The sequence below is a fragment of the Magnolia sinica genome, chromosome 6, assembly GCF_029962835.1.
Source record: "Magnolia sinica isolate HGM2019 chromosome 6, MsV1, whole genome shotgun sequence".
Taxonomy (NCBI): domain Eukaryota; kingdom Viridiplantae; phylum Streptophyta; class Magnoliopsida; order Magnoliales; family Magnoliaceae; genus Magnolia; species Magnolia sinica.
In genome coordinates, this window is record NC_080578.1 from 16,866,334 (window position 1) to 16,883,464 (window position 17,131).

At 40.8% G+C, this 17,131-nt stretch overlaps 1 protein-coding gene across 1 annotated transcript; it reads right to left on the minus strand.

Moving 5' to 3' along the window:
- Positions 1-13,969: 13,969 nt before the first annotated feature.
- Positions 13,970-16,377, minus strand: LOC131248411 (uncharacterized). The gene has a single exon (XM_058248691.1). The coding sequence runs from the start codon at positions 16,251-16,253 to the stop codon at positions 14,355-14,357; it is 1,899 nt and encodes a 632-aa protein (XP_058104674.1). The 5' UTR covers positions 16,254-16,377; the 3' UTR covers positions 13,970-14,354.
- Positions 16,378-17,131: the final 754 nt, after the last annotated feature.

Below are 17,131 nucleotides of genomic sequence, written 5' to 3' on the forward strand. Positions count from 1 at the left end.
AGGGCACGGGTCCCAAAAAGTGGTATAGGCAGTTAAAAATGAAACTATCTGGGTGTTGTTACTAACAATGTCTTGTCTGCTTTCCATTTTCTTTTTTGAAGAAACGTAATAGTAATAAAGGCCCCTTATCTAATATAAGGCCCTCTGAAAAAGCCTGAGTACAGACCAAGAACATAACAGACAAGTATGCAAAAATATATAATTTCCAGTTTCTAAAATGGATATGGACATGACTCAATGGAGATAGAGAAACAACCCCTACCTCCTGGTCCATTGCTCCTTCAATTGGCAAGTTCAAACACATATAAATCTTTCAACCTTGCAGTTATAGGTAAATGAAGATTTATAAGACAGAATACGTGAGGGTATACGATTAATAAGAAAAGTAGCAGTTAAAAGAGCATCACCCCAAAAATGTTTGGGTAGATGCATACCAAGTAGAAGGGTGCGAGCAACGTCAAGAAGATGACGATTCTTTCGTTCTACAATACCATTTTGTTGAGGAGTGCGAGCACATGACGTCCTAGATAAAATACTGCGTTCCTGCAAAAAGGACAGAAAGGCAGTAGACATGTATTCTCCCCCATTATCAGAATGGAGGGATTTGATGGAACAATGAAATTGAGTGCACACTTCATGATAAAACACTTTAAATGCATCAAATACTTCACTTTTAGATTTCAAAAGATAAATCCAAGTCATGCGGGAATAATCATCAATAAAGGTAACAAAATATCTAAATCCAAAAGTCGAGGTAACCGGAGCTGGTCCCCAAACATCCGAGTGAACCAGAAGAAAAGGTTGAGATTTCCTCCCAGAAGAGCTAGGAGGAAACGTAGCACGATGATGTTTAGACAATTCACAAATATCACAGCATAATGGTTTAGTGACAGGTAAGGAGGGAAATAAAAGTCTCAATCTAGCAATGGATGGGTGGCCTAAGCGGCAATGCCACCGAGTCATGGACTCTTGATCTAGAGAAAGGGTACTAGAAGCGACAACAAGTGTATCATCGAGAAGATAAACGCCTCCTCGCTCATGCCCCCCACCAATCACTCTCTTCGTCTGTAGGTCCTGAAACAAACAATAAGAAGGAAAGAAGGTGATGGAACAATTGAGTGATTTAGTAAGAGAGCTAACAGACAATAAGTTTAATGGAAAACGAGGCACATGCAATACGGAGGACAAAGACAAGGAAGAAGAGAGAGGGATGGAACCAATCCCAGAGATGGGAGATTGGGTTCCATCTGCGACTGTGACATACTAAGTGGGAGAAGAAGAAGAAGAATAAGAAGAAAAGAATTGCAACTTACCAGTCATATGGGAGGAAGCTCCAGAGTCAATGACCCCGGAGGTAGGAGAGGATGACGCAAGAAGGGCGGTACCTGACTGGGCCGAAGCTGCGTGAGAAGGCTCAGGAATATCCCGAATGTGAAGCCGCATAAGGGCATCATATGCCGCCCGAGAAATAATAAGAGACTCCCCTGAAGTAGACTGCTCAGCTGTCGAGGTGGAAGAATGTGTCTCAGAAGCAACAGTGGAAGCAACAGAAGCAGCGGCATACTTAGGACGACCATGTAGCTGCCAGCAATAATCAATAGTGTAATTAGTTCCACCGCAATGTAAACAAATGCGGGAACCATCACGTCCTCGTCCACGTCCTCCTCGACCACGAAGACTACGGCCGCCGCGACTGCGATCTAGATCGCGGCCTCTACCACGACCACCAAAACCAAAAATGCGCCCTGAACTCAAGGATGGTATCCGAAGACCAAGAGAGGACTGATTACCAACAAGATGTGCCGAAGTCGGGGGGCACAAATGAATGAGAAGGAAGAGTAGAGACAGTAGCACGCTGACATATAGCATAAACTGTCATCAATGGGGGAAGAGGATCTTGCATAACAATTTGATCTCAAACATGAAGATAATCAGAATTCAACCCAACTAGGAATTGCATGATACGAGTATCATCCCGTTGCTTATGAGCATGTTCATGATCCTCTTTACATTTGGAAGGAAGAGGCTGATACATATCCAACTCATCCCACATACCCCGAAGCATCGAATAGTAGTCTTTTAAGGATCTGGAGTTTTGTTGAAACCGACCAATTTCTTGAATAAGCTGGAATACTCGTGAAAAATTCTGAGATTCCGAGAACATATCATGAAGCGTATCCCAAATGCCTTTAGCCGAGGATAAAAACATCACTGAGTGGCTAATCGAGGAATCCATGCTATTCAACAACCATGCAATAACTTGATAATTCTCCTTTGTCCAAGACTTGTAGGTAACATCTGTAGAGCTTGGGGAATCATCCAAAATATACGACAACTTGTCACGGGCTCCTAAAAATACTTTCACAGATTGTGCCCATTGAAGATAGTTGTCACCATTCAACTTAATGGAGGTAATATGCAAGGGGTTAGATTCAAGAGACCCTATATCAAGAGATGAGGGCCCTTTGTCAGCCATAATAGAGTCCAAGAGAAATAAACCTATGCCAAGAGACCCCCTATGCCAAGAAAGATTGATTCAAACAACTCTATCTCACTCAATCCTTCAACATAACAAGAGATAAACCTCAAACAAATGTCAATCATCCAAAATACCATGAAACGCAATGAAATAGGGCCTGACCGAGTGAAAAACGGCCCAGCCGCACGCCCATTTGAGGTTAAAAACCTCTCAAACATTGATCTTAAGTAAAAAATCCACCATGGATAGCTTGGGAGGAAGATTTCGGTCCATCTTGAGCAAAGAAACCGAAGAAAAGCTTACCGATTTGAGGTAGATCGAAGAAAAACGGAATCTGGAACCGATTTTCGAATTTCTCTATTTCGCCCAAAATACCATGAAATGAGGTCCAATAAATTCTGAAAAAATCATGACAAATCTTCTAAAATCAAGATCTATCAAACCCCTAAACTTTTAGCTCAAACAGAGCCCATGCGTCCGTACAACGCTGACGTCAGCAAGGTGATGTGTCGCCTCTCAACCTGTTGGATGCGGAATGCCTTGAACTTTCTCTGATACCAAGTAGAAAAAGATTTCATGAGGATAATGTGAAGAAGAGATGAGAATATTGAGAGAGAAGGAGGAGGAGAGTTTGGGAGAGATGATATGTGTTAGGCTTGCATGCCCTAACACATAATATTTTATTATGAAAAAAACATATAGTACACTGCAGGGGAATAGGGAAGTGTGCACATGCACTTACACTAAAAGGACACACTATAAATATAATACACTAGCATTCTCTATATGATCCTAGCACACCTTCCCAAATGGATACAACCTTTTTAATGGGAATTGGGCTTTCGACAATTGAACAATTCCTGATCTTATGAAGAATTTTTAGGTGAGCAAGCAAGTCATGACTCCTGAGCCTATAAAAATAACCATTTCGTGTAGCTTCTTGATCCTTGGGCACTTGAAAGAGAGAGAGAGAGAGAGGCTTGCAAAGAGGTGAATGCATAAAGGTGGAGCAAAAAGGGAGGAGACGAGGAAATTATATCAACATTTCCACAGATGGTAGCCAACAAAATGGAAAAGGCAGATACCATTGGAAGCATCTGTTCTCTTTAAATTCAAAGAACACTGCTTCAATGAGCATAAAACTGGACTTGAAAGGTTGCGATAAGCAAGGTTCGAGAATTCCCTAGCATGTTATATGGATAATCCCTTCACATGCATGGTGTTCCATAGTTCTTTACAAAGGTGACGACAGTAGCTACCTTTGGTGTAGCTAGATGGGAAAAGTCCATACTTTATTAATGACCTTCAGCTAGACCATAGGTTAGCATAATATTTTCTACGGCTGTCAATAGGTGCCTGGACCCATAGATACCAGATGGACCTAACCCAATTTACAAAAGCCTGGGTCCAATCTTCAGTAACTGTTTAAAAATTGTGTCAGGTTTGGGTCTGTGGTGTGATTGATAAAAGAGAGAAGAAGAAAAGAGGAAGGAAAAAAAAAAAGGAATGAAGAGCACCCCCATAAAAAAACATGGTTTCCAATAATTACAATAATGTCATTAGTAACAAAAGCAAGAATACCACTCCCCCTCTAGCTAAAGGGTGTATATCATAAATGCCCAACTTGACAAAGACAAAATCTAGTTGAGAACGACCAAGAGCTTTCATGAACGTATCTACCAGTTGATCATAGGACTTTGATAAACGACATGCAAATTTCCTTGTTAGTAACTTTCTCTTGAATGAAGTGGCTGTAGACCTCGATGCGTTTGGTCTTATCATGAGAGACAGGGTTATCAACAATATGTGAGGCTGCTCAATTATCACAATACAACCTCATGAGAACCTCAACCATAAACCCAAGTTTGCACATTAACATCTTTATCCAAACGAGTTCATGTGTTGCATGCCATTGCCCTATATTCTGCCTCAACACTTAAACAAGACACGACACTTTACTTCTTACTCTTCCAAATAACAAGGTTGCCACCTACAAAAGTACAGTAGCCACATGTAAATCACCTACAAATGGAGAACGAGCTCAATCTCCATCAGAATATATTTCAACTCGAAGATGAACATTCCACTTGCAATGCATAACATCGACCAAGAGTTTCCTTTAAATACATGAGGATACAAAGCACAACCTACGTATGAGGGACCCGAGGAGCCTGCATAAATTGACTAACCATGCAAACAGGATAGGTAATATCAGGTAGGGTAATTGTTAGGGATCGTTTGGATGCTTGTAAAATCCTTAAGTTGTAAAGGGATTATAGGTAATCATATTGCAGGCCCTGTTTGGATAACTGCATTTTGCCCATAAAGGCTTTACACTCTTTAAACACATTACAGTTTTTTGTTGTAATTTGAAACTTAGCAAAAACACATGTTTCAAATTACAAGTCTTTACAGCTAAAAGGACATGAACATACATAGTAAAACACCATGGTTGATGGTTGATACACACTTGTGATGTATGGGGCCCACCATGACGTGCACAATGGATCCAATCTATATGTCATATGCTTCCCTTGATGCCCTCCCATAGCCCTAAAAAAATGGCATGATTGATCATCAGATGGACCTAGCGAGAGGGAAGAATGGGACGTCCACCATTAAAAACTTCCAAATTGCATCTAGGGCCCACTATGATGGGTGGAGGACATCTAACCAAGGTGTTTCGTATCCGTTCCGATACGGCCATAAAGGCCGATACGTATAGGTATAACCATGACTATAACGCAATATGGCAGTGAAATGGGGGTAGTTGATTTTTTGGAACCGTATGAGCCATATCGGTCATTACGGGGCATAATGACTGTTACCCCCGTAACAGTTGAAAAACAGCAACTACTTTTTCTATTTAAATTAATTTTTCACTTTTCTCATTCCAAAAGCTCTCATACATCATTCTACAGCAAATTTCAACTACTCTTACTATAGTTTTTAAGATTAAAACCATACATTGAAGTGATTTGAGCGAATAGAAGCTGTAAGGGCCATTTTGTCAAAAAATTGAAAAAAAAATGATATTTATGCTTTTTTCCCCAATTTCTAGTTCTAATGCTTGATTGTAATGTGTAAACATTGGAGACATAACCATGTTCAAAAATTCACCAAACATCCTGATACAACACTCTCACCAAAGAGTGGACCGTTATGCTACCATAAATATGTTTAAAACAAAAACTGAATACATATTTGAAATATTTATATTATTTTAGATTTTCTCGATATTTTTTCAACCGAATCAGCTGCATAATGGCAAATCCAAATACCAGCAATATTCTCAGAAACAGATAAAGACACTGGAACTAACTCTGAATCTGATATGGTAGAAAAATCATCCTGCACGGCAGATATTGCTCTCCAAGATGCAGAACCCAGTTGCCGATTTGCACAATTAACCACCCAACCATTATCTGATAACCCACATCCAGCAATCAAAACATTTCTGAGAAGGGAATCCTCACCAAAACTAATTCTCCACCACCATTTTCCAAGTAAAGCGGTGTTTAACTGGCTGATGTTTCGGTGGGCAAGACAACCACACTTCTAAAGCTCGCATATTCTCTCACAACACCACATGACGTTTCTCCCATCGGTTCCACAATTTCTTTCTTTCTTTCTTTCTTTTTTCTTTTTTTTTTTTACTTTTTACTTTTTTTCTTTTCTTTTCTTTTTTTTTTTGAAGCAACTCGCCTGACGTTTCAAAATGGACATAAGTTAAATAGCCACATTTCCAAGACCGCCTTGACTAAAGTAATCCTATCACCAAAAGATAAATTTGGATTTCCACAAGGATAGGTTCCTGTCGAAATTTTCGATAATAGAATCCCACACCAATATTCCTGACCTTCCCAGACAAAATCCCCAGATCCATTATCTTGACTGCCCTTTAGAAATCTCCTTTCACCACATTCATGGGTATGCCAATCCAAATGTCAACTCTCAACAATTCTTTTTCAACACTTTAATCATGAAATGATGCAACTTCTCTGATGTTATGTTGCATTGACAAGATGAAATTTCAAATATATTATTACCTGAAATTTCAACATATTATTACCTATAGTTTCCACCGTATTAACTAGGGCAAGACCAAAAAGTGGGGCCGCAGACCTCCAGAGGATTTAAGCTAGAGGATGCTAGAAATTATCAATCAATGTTACTCTCCTTCAAACATCACCTACAAGTATGAGATGTTAAAACCTAAGAAGAAGCATGCTTCATTGTGGGTCAAGCGATTTCAAGCTTGAGGATATTGATAGTTGCAATCACTATGTTGAATCAAATATGATGACCATGGTTTGACATATCAATGGGATCATAGGACATGAGTGTTTATTGAAGACTGAAGTTTTAACACTTCTGCTAGATTACTAGTGTACAGAGTCCATATTGTCAAACCTCTTAAGGTGTCATTGGCTGGTCAAAGTATCTGATTATGGGAGATCTAGGTTCTTTAAAATGTCCTATTTGTTGGTTCTCAAACTGGCATGAGTTTTTGACTCCTCGACCTCCATATAGAGAAACATATGTTGGGATCATCAGTCTCTTTTGGAGATTGGATGCAGTTACTAATTCATGATTTGGCATATACATAAAGAAAACCTTGTTCTAATGACTTGTTTGCACTGGTGAAAACCAAAACATGAGAAAACTAAGAACAAAGAAATGTGTGGAAAACAATCCGTGTTTGTCAATGCTTTTATTTATGCACCTTGTTTGTCAATCACGTGTGTTTGTGTGTTAGGGAGTCAGTGGAGCCCTTAAAAGATGCATACCAAAGACACATGAAGACTAGAGCATCAAGGAGCAAAGAACGTGTATATGAGCACTTCTATCTTTGAATCTCTTATAACTGAACTGAAGGCCTAATATCTCCCACCTGATTGATCCTGAATAACATCCCAGATACCACTGGAATTTTCAATAATAATAATAATAATAAGTCATCAAAATTAATTTATGATGTGTTTTAAACCCCCAGACTGGACCTCGACACATTCTGTGGATGGTTAGGTCAGACTGTCCAACCAGTAAGCTCTAGCCCCTTTCGACCCAGAAATCTACTTAAACTAAAAGGATAAAAATAGAAGCAATTAACAAGTAAGCTTCTGTTACCATAGTGGTTAAAACCTTTATTTTTGAGTTGAAGGCATGAGTCTAAGCTTTGACCAATATAGTTGCAATTTCTAACAACAAAGTTATCCACTCAATTTACAAAGGTTTGTAGAGACAACCAATTTTGGTGGCTGGTTTTGGTCCAAACCAACCTGACCACCTTGTTGGATCGGTGTTTTTAAAACACTGAGTTTGAGAGATTCCACCAATATTATTTCCATGATTTCTCCAGTTTGCCAGTTTGCCTCCATATTTATTTTCAAATGTTTTCCAACACCTGCAAGGATCATCTCTAAAATCTCTAAACTACTTGCACATCGAATCTCAAGAAATGATACGGACCTTCCATCCTCTCTAACACTATAAGTAAACGTCTCAAGACTCGTTGTCGAGTTCTCTCCAAGAGGCAAAAGATCACCATTAGGAGTTGAGACCAAATCCTTTTTTATTAGCAAAGAAAGGAGATGATAGCACCAGACCAAATCATCAACATATATAAAAGTGCAACTGGCATCATCCAATCTTAAACAAAAATACATAAAGAAAGAAGCTCCAAATCCAACATGTGAATTAGCAACAGAATACAAATGATAGGCTCCCTTCTACTACATAGCAAAAGACATGTCTTATAGGGATTCTAACTTCTTCATGTCAGGGATGGCAAGAATTTTACCAAGAAAATGCAGTTCTCATAAAGCATTGACCCTAGGAGACCACGATATAGCCCACAAACTGTCCAAAACGAGTAATGTTTCACTTCCTGCCAAACAAATAGCTGTTTAATACTATAGAGGACAATGTTGTTGCAGACGGTTGCAAATGCACCACTATAAGGGTACAAGAACAAAAACTAGGAGGCATAGGCTAAGGTGACAACCTTTTTTTTACCTACGTGGCTATAGGCCCAAGCACTTCCCATGGTTAGGAATCATGTACCACACTTTTGGGGTTATGAAAAGTCATTTCACTTAAACAAGGTAAAGACTATCACATATGGTTATCAACCATCTAAGCCTTAGAATATATGGGCCCAAAGATCCATCGTTCCTATTGCTTGTTAATTAGCTAGCTTTTAGGATGTCCTAGATTTATCTACTCTTTGATTTGTATTTTTCTTTATTTTATACTATTCATGACAGTTTATTTGGGAGAAATAGAATTGTCGTAATATGGAAGACCTACATCTTCACTCTCAACTATCATCACATATTCCAATAAAAATCTCAAGTCATTTGCTAAGCCCACACAATATGTAGAGCCCTGCCCACCACACATGCTTAATATAGAGCAGGTGTGTGTCATCCAAGTTTTTCATCTGGTGGGGCACGCTGTTTAAATCTTCTAGCTCAACAATCAGGCCATTTCACTTATCAGGTAGCGATAATTTTCAAAAATAAGTAGATGGAAAAATCTTTCTTTTTCCAGCCATCCATCAGTTCTGTACAATGTGGCCACAGAGTGAAATGGCCTGATTTTTAGGGAGAAGATCTAACTTATGCAACCCATCAGATAAAAAGCTCGGACCTTGCAGGTGAGCCATATTGGCACGTGTGCTTCTATGTTGCTGGGCATTTTTCAACATGTGTTTGACCCTTAGCAAACCTCCAATCTTATATGGTAAAAGTCTAAGCGATACACATTAAATGGGTGTTTAAGTAAAAGAAAGGGAGATGGTTCAATGGTTGGCAAGTTAATAATAGTTTAATAGACGTACTATTTGATGCAGTCTAGCTATCAAACAGTGAGATAGCCATACCCAAATTGCAAGAATATTGAAATTTGTTCCCTTTTTAAAAATACTTGAATAATCCTCAGAAAATGTAATGCCTCTACCTCCTCAAACAGTCCCTACTTACAAATCCTAAAGAGACATCCTAAACTACTTCCTAAATCTTTAACAAGATTCCTGACTATTAGCTTGATTCAGCAACAATCAAATCTACTCAAAATAGCAACAAATGGAACTACAAAAAATTTGCGAAAATGTAGCCCCTCTTCAAAGAACAAACAAAATCTTCAACTGAAATCCTCCAAAAGTACCATTATAGTCCCTGGAATTTAGGCCCAAAACTCGTCAACAGAAAACCCAGAAATTCAACCCATGTTGGGAGTCATGGTGGACCTTGGGCCTATATTATACCTCTGGGTTAGAAAAATTGGACTATAGTGAGATGTTCATTCAAGTAGTAGAGATCAGGATCCAATCTTCAATTCCCCGTCCATGATCCACATGCATTCAAAATGGCGCTTTTTTCCTCCATTTCACCAAGTAATGCTTCTATCATCCTCGTCTAGTGTCAATAGCCTTTAGCGTAACACTTGTTTTGTGCCTACTTTCACTTTTTCTCCTTTCAAACTTCAATGGTATGAGCAATTTCTGCACATCCTCTTTATTATACTTGGACACCCAAAGCTACTTCATCAAACACAATGTGATATTAACACCATCCTTAAGGAAGGAATAGGTGGTTAGCCCAAGTTAAATGCACCATATCTCCATTCCAAAAACATGGTTTCCTAATAAGATGTACGTACATACATCCATGGAGACTACGTCACGCCACAACGTATCCCCATACTTAGATCCGGGAAAGAAGCATACTAAGCACTTGAATTGAACAAAACTTCACCTGCTTGATCCAATGAATATGGTACAAACTTGGATGCCCATGTTATTTAACAATTTCAATTTATCAACAAATTCCTGCAAGACTGTTATCTTCCCCGGTTAACTAGAATTGTGCATATCTTTCCACCAAAAAAGCAAGTGGAGGTGGAAAATATTCTGAAATAACCACTGCAGCTCATTAACCAATAGAGACATAGATAGCATCCCAGCTGGATACTAAGTGTCTCCCAGCTATCTCCATACACATTGATTACATCTTTTACAAATCATGCCTTGTCATAACATGCATGTTTTGCATTGTCATGCATGCTCTATTTTTTGTCTTCTCATGGATTGGTGTCTTCAACATAGTTTCCATGCTTTTACTCTGAACTAATGTGGAGGGAATTCAAAAGCAAAATGTCTCAAATGCCCGCACTTAAATCATGTGAAACAAGTGCTACTTCGTCGTGTCTAGGGTGCAATAGTCCCTTGTCCATGGCCATCTACCATCCCTCAACCTATGGGAGATTGCATGGCCATCTTACATGAGAGTTAGCTTGTTGCCCCATTGTCGATGATGATCCTCATGAGCCACCAAATCGTCTTCCAAGTCACTAATTAAATATCTCATCCGTTTTCAACACTGGAGTGTCAGCATCGAACATTTAAAGTTTAAACATATTTTTGGAAGCCAATTTATTCCCTATGTTCAGTTCAAGACCACTATATCCAGGGTTCCTCCATAACTTCTTCTCATGAATCTTAACAATCTGACATTTTGAGAATGGTGGAACAGGATTTGTGTAGGAGACCCAAATCGGTTGGAAGATGATGATGATGACAATGGTGTATTTGACCTCTAAATTTGTCCTTATGTCCAGTTCAAGAGTATTGTCTGGGGCCTGAACTTCCACCACAACTTTTTCTCAATTTTTTTATAAAGGTGAAATTTTATTGAAAAGAAAGGAAACAAGAGACAGAGAAGCTGGCAAGGCCATAAAAAGATAACTAATAGAGACTAGAAAAACCTAAAACTAAAAATACAACAACAACCAGTGGCATCACTGGAAAACCCAAACTCACCACTGCAAGGACTCCCAAAGACAACCAAACCCATAAACAAGGAAAGCCCGAAGAGAGACCCGCGCCCAATCCCTCAAAAATTGGGTAACTCTAAGGAAAATTCATGCCTCAAGTTCCTCTTATTACGGAAGCAACAATCATTTCTTTCAACCTAGATTACCCACAAAGACAGAGCCTTCCTCCATCCTCATCGTGTCAAGCTATGAAGAGGTCCTCAATCGATCGTGGCATAACCCAAACAATCGAAGCCCAGGACAATATCTGCATCCAAATAGCAAAGGAGAGAGCACAGTGGAGAAATAGGTGGTCGACATACTCAGCTTGCTTGTAGCATAGGAGGCACACATTTGGGATAATCATTCCACGTTTTTAAAGATTATTGGCTGTGAGCACTCTTTTTCTCCCGGCTAGCCATCCAAAAGCCGCAACTTTTGGAGGGGCTCTAAATTTCGAGATCTATGCTAGAACTATAGCACTAGCTCCTCCCTCTTTGACCATGTCTGCATAAAAAGATTTCACTGAAAAGACTCCAGCAACATCAGCCTTCCACACCATTGAATCTTGAGAATCAGGAATTATCTTGACTTCCTACAATACTAAAAGGAGAGAAGTGGGAGATCATATCTCAAAATCGGCCAGGTTCCTCCGCAAAGGAGGAGACCAGATTAGCTCCTCCATTCCTTGCCAAGCAGTCAGCTACCAAAATTTCTGAATTCATGGACGGCGCTACAAGATCCGAGAAAAGAGAACTCAAAGGATGGTGCGCAACCCAAGAATCCAACCAAAAACGAATTATGCTGCCATCACCTATTAGAAATTCAGATTTGGAAAAAATCAAGGGGGGCTAATATGTTGATCAATTTGCAAGTATGGGACATTTTATACTTAGAAGACTGTCTTAGCCACCATCTGTTAGAGGAAATCCCATATTTGGCAACCAAAATGGTTTTCCAAAGGCTGTCATTTTCCTGGACAAACCTTCAAACCCATTTACCCATTAAAGATTTATTAACCAGATCCAGTTTCTTAATTCCCACTCCGCCCTAATCTGTAGGAGAGCACACCTCTTTCCAATTCAAGAGATGGAACGTCCTATCTTCCGATCCTCCTTGCCAAAGAAAATCCCTTCGCATTTTGTCTATTTTATGCAGCACCGAGGAAGGGAAATTAAAAAGAGACATAAAATAAACCAAAAGGTTAGATAATTTTTCTCATGGATCCTAACAACCCGACATTTCGAGATTGGTGGAATAGGACTTGTGTAGTTGACCCCAATTAGTTAGGACTTAAGAGGAGGTGGTGGTGGTGAGTCGTTGACCTTTAAATTTGGTGCTAAATTGAAAATAGAAGTTCTTTGATTTATTGTCAATTCTTACTGAAATGGGATTTGTTACATACTTAGTTTTCAACAAAAATCATAGGAATGCAGCAAATTATCCAAAATTAAAATATATGTGATTACAAATTTAAACATCATGAATGCAATAAAATAAGCAAAATACATGTAAATAATTATATGCATTATATCCAAATAATCTAAGACCAAGACAGAGTGGGGGCCTGCCCTCATGCATCTCTAGTCAGGCGATGTCGGGGGGAGGCAACAACGTGCTATCTGCTTGGTACTAAATCGATATTGAATGCGGTAAGATGGGGTATATCAAATTCTCTTAAACCAAATTATCAAGACATGGATACCACAAGGATCATTACCAATCATAAGTATAATGATGTGAAAATATATCCCAACAATATTCAATGGCCAGCTAGTAGCACAATTGGTACTATATAATCTAAGTCCCAAGCAACTAGTGGACCTAGAATTCAAAACCATGGTAATTCTCAATCTAGAAGGCTTGGGGAGGGGAACCCTTATCCTTAACCTCATTTGAATATCCAAGTATCCATCTCAAGAAAACTTACTTCTTGAATGACCTTAGTACAAGAGGGTAGAGGTTCTAACACTAGAGCACGAAACATGTTCCTGTCCAAACTTTCTCCTTTGAAGATTGTGGGCAGAAGGGGAATCCTTGCTCACGAAAGAATCCCATCAACCTTGGGAATTCTACTATGATTCTAGGATATGGCAGATTTGCCACATTGGTCATGAAGGAAATTTTCAGGCTAACTTCTTGGTTAACTTTGGAGTCACATCTTTTAACAAGATGAAGACTTAAACAGTTTGTTCTCTCCTTATTTTGGACACCTCTTACTGCTCTTATCCTATGTTTAAATCAACTCTCCAATTGTTCAGAAAGAGAAAAAAGATTTTTTTAATTAAAAATAAAAATAAAAAATAAAAAATAAAAACTCACGAAATCAGGACGACATAAGGATTAGAACCAAAGAGAATTAGCGAAATACACAACATGAATAAATAGTATTGGATATATGACAATAGCGCCAAGAACAAAAGAATCGCTAGCCAAGAAGATGATTTTACAAGGGTTGTTGCCAATTACATATCACGTACCTTTTTCATCTTGTGTGTGCATATAGCTGCATGGAAGCCCACTCGTAAACCTAAAGACCTTAGTCATCTTGCACTGAAAACAACTATAGAGTATATGACAATTAGCACCTATATAGAGTATATGACAATTTCTCCAACAGCAGAATAGTCAAGGAAGATGAACGTAGATTTAAGAGAAAAAACACCAAACGCATTCTGCATATATAAAATATCCACTTATGTTACTAACCACCGAAGTTAAAACTACGCAAATTGCAAGGTATAAGGCAAAGCAACATATTAATAAGAGATACAAAGGTCTAAGAATGGTAAAAAAAAGGCAAAATTCAAAAGTACTCCATCTAAGGAAAGCGGAGAGGCCAAGAAAACATGTTAAAACAGTCATCAAAGATATCATGTGAAGAAAATCCCAACAGGGATAGTTAAGGAACCACTGCACGGTGATGACATCCTAAGCGCGTGCGACGGATTCCAATCTTCTGTATTCACAATGTACAACCCCACTTCCACCATTTGAGAAAGTGACAATGGCACCATATCAAGTAACATTAGCACAGGTAAACCTGATTCAAAATACTCTACACAATTTCCCCATGTCTAAATGCACCATCCCCACAATCGGTGCCGGGGTCCAAACCACAAGGTGAATCGTACCACTTTGGATTCTCTGGATAGAAGCTGTCCACCTGTATCCCGACAAGACTTGCATCCGTTACAATCGTCCCATCATCCCTTATGGGCTTGATCAGCTTCGCTTCCTCGCAATTGAGGATGCTTTTCTCATCAAAATCTTTCAACCATTTATCTGATTTGCAATTCTCCCTCATGAGATCCTTCCTATCCCTACACCTGTCCCATGGCGGGATGTCCCCGAGTGACCGTTCAAAAGCGTCATCCTCATCATCAATCAGTTCCTGATCCTTTCCATCACCATAAATCCGATCATGGTGTGGATCACCCCAGTGGCCAAGCCCACTATCCACCAACACCTCATCCGAATGCTGCTTATCGAGCAATAGCCCGGATGACCTCGACGCATCTTCCCCAAGATTCCGGACCCTATTCATGATATCCGACAGCTCTCTCGAGACAGAATTGAACAGCTCCCGTGGCATCTTCGTAATTTTTCCTTCCAAGACCCCAATTTCAGCCTGGAGTTCCTGCACCTGCTGCAGAACTGTGAGCTGCAGATCACCCTCATCCTTCCCCATTAAACCAAACCCTTCTGACTCCACGTCACCTTCAATCCCATAAATTGTATCTTGATCAAACCCTGGTTTGTGCCCAACAACCCTATGGATGATCCTCGCATTCCCATCGAGCGGGCCAGGCTCATGCCCCGAATGCACTGCATAGAGCTTGAACACAGCAGTCCCTTCCTCCTGGTACACGAAAGTCTTGTCCTTCTCATTATAATTCGCAATCGGGACAATGGCCCGAATGCGGAACCCACACCCACACCGCTTCGAAGCGTACGGCTCCCGCTTCAACGCCCGTGGCTTCTTCGCAGCGGCCACTGCCGCCGGCTCCCCCGCCCTGTGGCACGCATAGTCCTTCACCTCAGCCATGAACGGCTTGTACCTGATGTACTTCTGGCGGATGCAAAGCACGACCTTGTGCTTTGCCGCGAGCTGCTGCAGCTTCTGCGGAACGTCCCTCGCAGGTACATCAAAGGACTCAGTGTATTCAAACCGGCGACGCTTGGTGCGCTGGGCGGCAGCGGCAGATGACGCAGAGGCGTCGGAGCAGACAGGGCAGGACGCAACACAGGCACGGATGAACGACTCAGGGATGCCATAGAACTTGGCACCAACGGTCCAGACCTGTTTAATCCTCTCGACCGTGTCCTTAAGGCCAAGGTGTCGGAGGTCGGCGTCGCCGTGGAAGCTCATGACAATGTCCTGCCACTGGTCGACATGAGACACATACTGCTGGGAGTTGTTCTTGAAGTAGAGGATCTCGTTGCCGTGGTTGTCAACATGCGCATTGAGCTTGTCCTGAATCCGCTTCCAGGCGGTCAGGTATGCCGTGTCCTCGTTCCGGTCCTTCCAGACGAGCCGCCATGATCGCAGTACGGCACGCGGCGTGGCCCGTCGGATCTCATCAGGTGACGCAAGGCGACGCTCCAGGATGCAACGAACCATCAGTGCGTGTGATTCTCGATTAAACGTGTAGAATTGGGAAGAGACATGAGGCTCGGGGTTAATGTACGCCGGGGGGTGTAGGTTAGGCCGGGGAGAGTCCGAGGGGGAGTCCGAGGGTTTGGTAGTTGGGGGGTTTGGTGGTGCTGCGGCAGTATCTGAGTCAGACGAATCTGAGTCGCGGAAGACGACGATATCAGGGATGGATGGGAGGAGGGAGAAAGGGGGTTGGTGAGTCGGGTCTGATGGTAAGGTCGGGTCTGACTGTTGCTTCTCCATGGATGGGGTTTGGATAGGTTGAGGGTTTTGGTTGGGGTTTTTGCAGGGGTTCTTCATGCGCCTGATGATAACTGTACCCGCGTCTGGTCTGAGGCGACAGCCGTCATTTCTTTCAGACGCGCTCGAGGGTGTGTGTGGTGTCTGGAGCGGTGCGTTAGGGTAAGGCCTGGATTCGGAGCAGAGACTATATCATCTTTAGCCCGCTGTGTAATTATATGATGCCAAACCCGAGTCTTAAACCATATACGCGGGTTTTTAATTCGGATAAGTGGGACACTTTTTTTCGTAATCCAGACCGTTGGTGTGCTGTAGATTAAGGTGGATTGATATTCATCTTGATTAGAAAAAACCTCTATATCGAATGATGGACCGTGGATAGGTAGAGATTGCATCTACGGTCCACCTTCAATCTAAAACAGTAGTTTATAGGTCGTTGTGATTCTTCAATATGGATGATTTCGGTGTAATATGGCCCATTGTCTCAGCAGATTAATGGTCTGGATTTCTGAAAAGTTACCATCACTTGTTAGTGCATAGAACCCGCGGATGGGATTCAAATTCGCGGGTCGCGTATCGTACACTGTGCACTCTATAATTCCAGGTATGACCTATGTGACATTTCATGAGGGTTTTGCTAGCCCAAAGAAACCTCTCTGCTCGCACCAGCGTGCCAAGGTGATTGTGTGTGAGAAATCTGATTCGTTAATAAGGTGGGCCCTACTGCATGGACACTATGGAGAAAAAATCAAATGGTTATTCTTATTAGATAGGTGATAGATGTCCTGTAATGTGGACCATTGGTTAGTTCTTTGGAACCATCTATCTCTTTTGAATGGAAATAGCCAAGTTGATGGTGAACAGCCTGATATTTTTTCCTCATCTTATCTTCATGGTGGGTTAGTTCTTATGGACGGATTAGAATGTTTACATGTATG

What these genes read in the sequence shown, in the direction of transcription:
- LOC131248411 (XM_058248691.1), bottom strand. Translation starts at nt 16,253, where the DNA reads ATGAAGAACCCCTGCAAAAACCCCAACCAAAACCCTCAACCTATCCAA.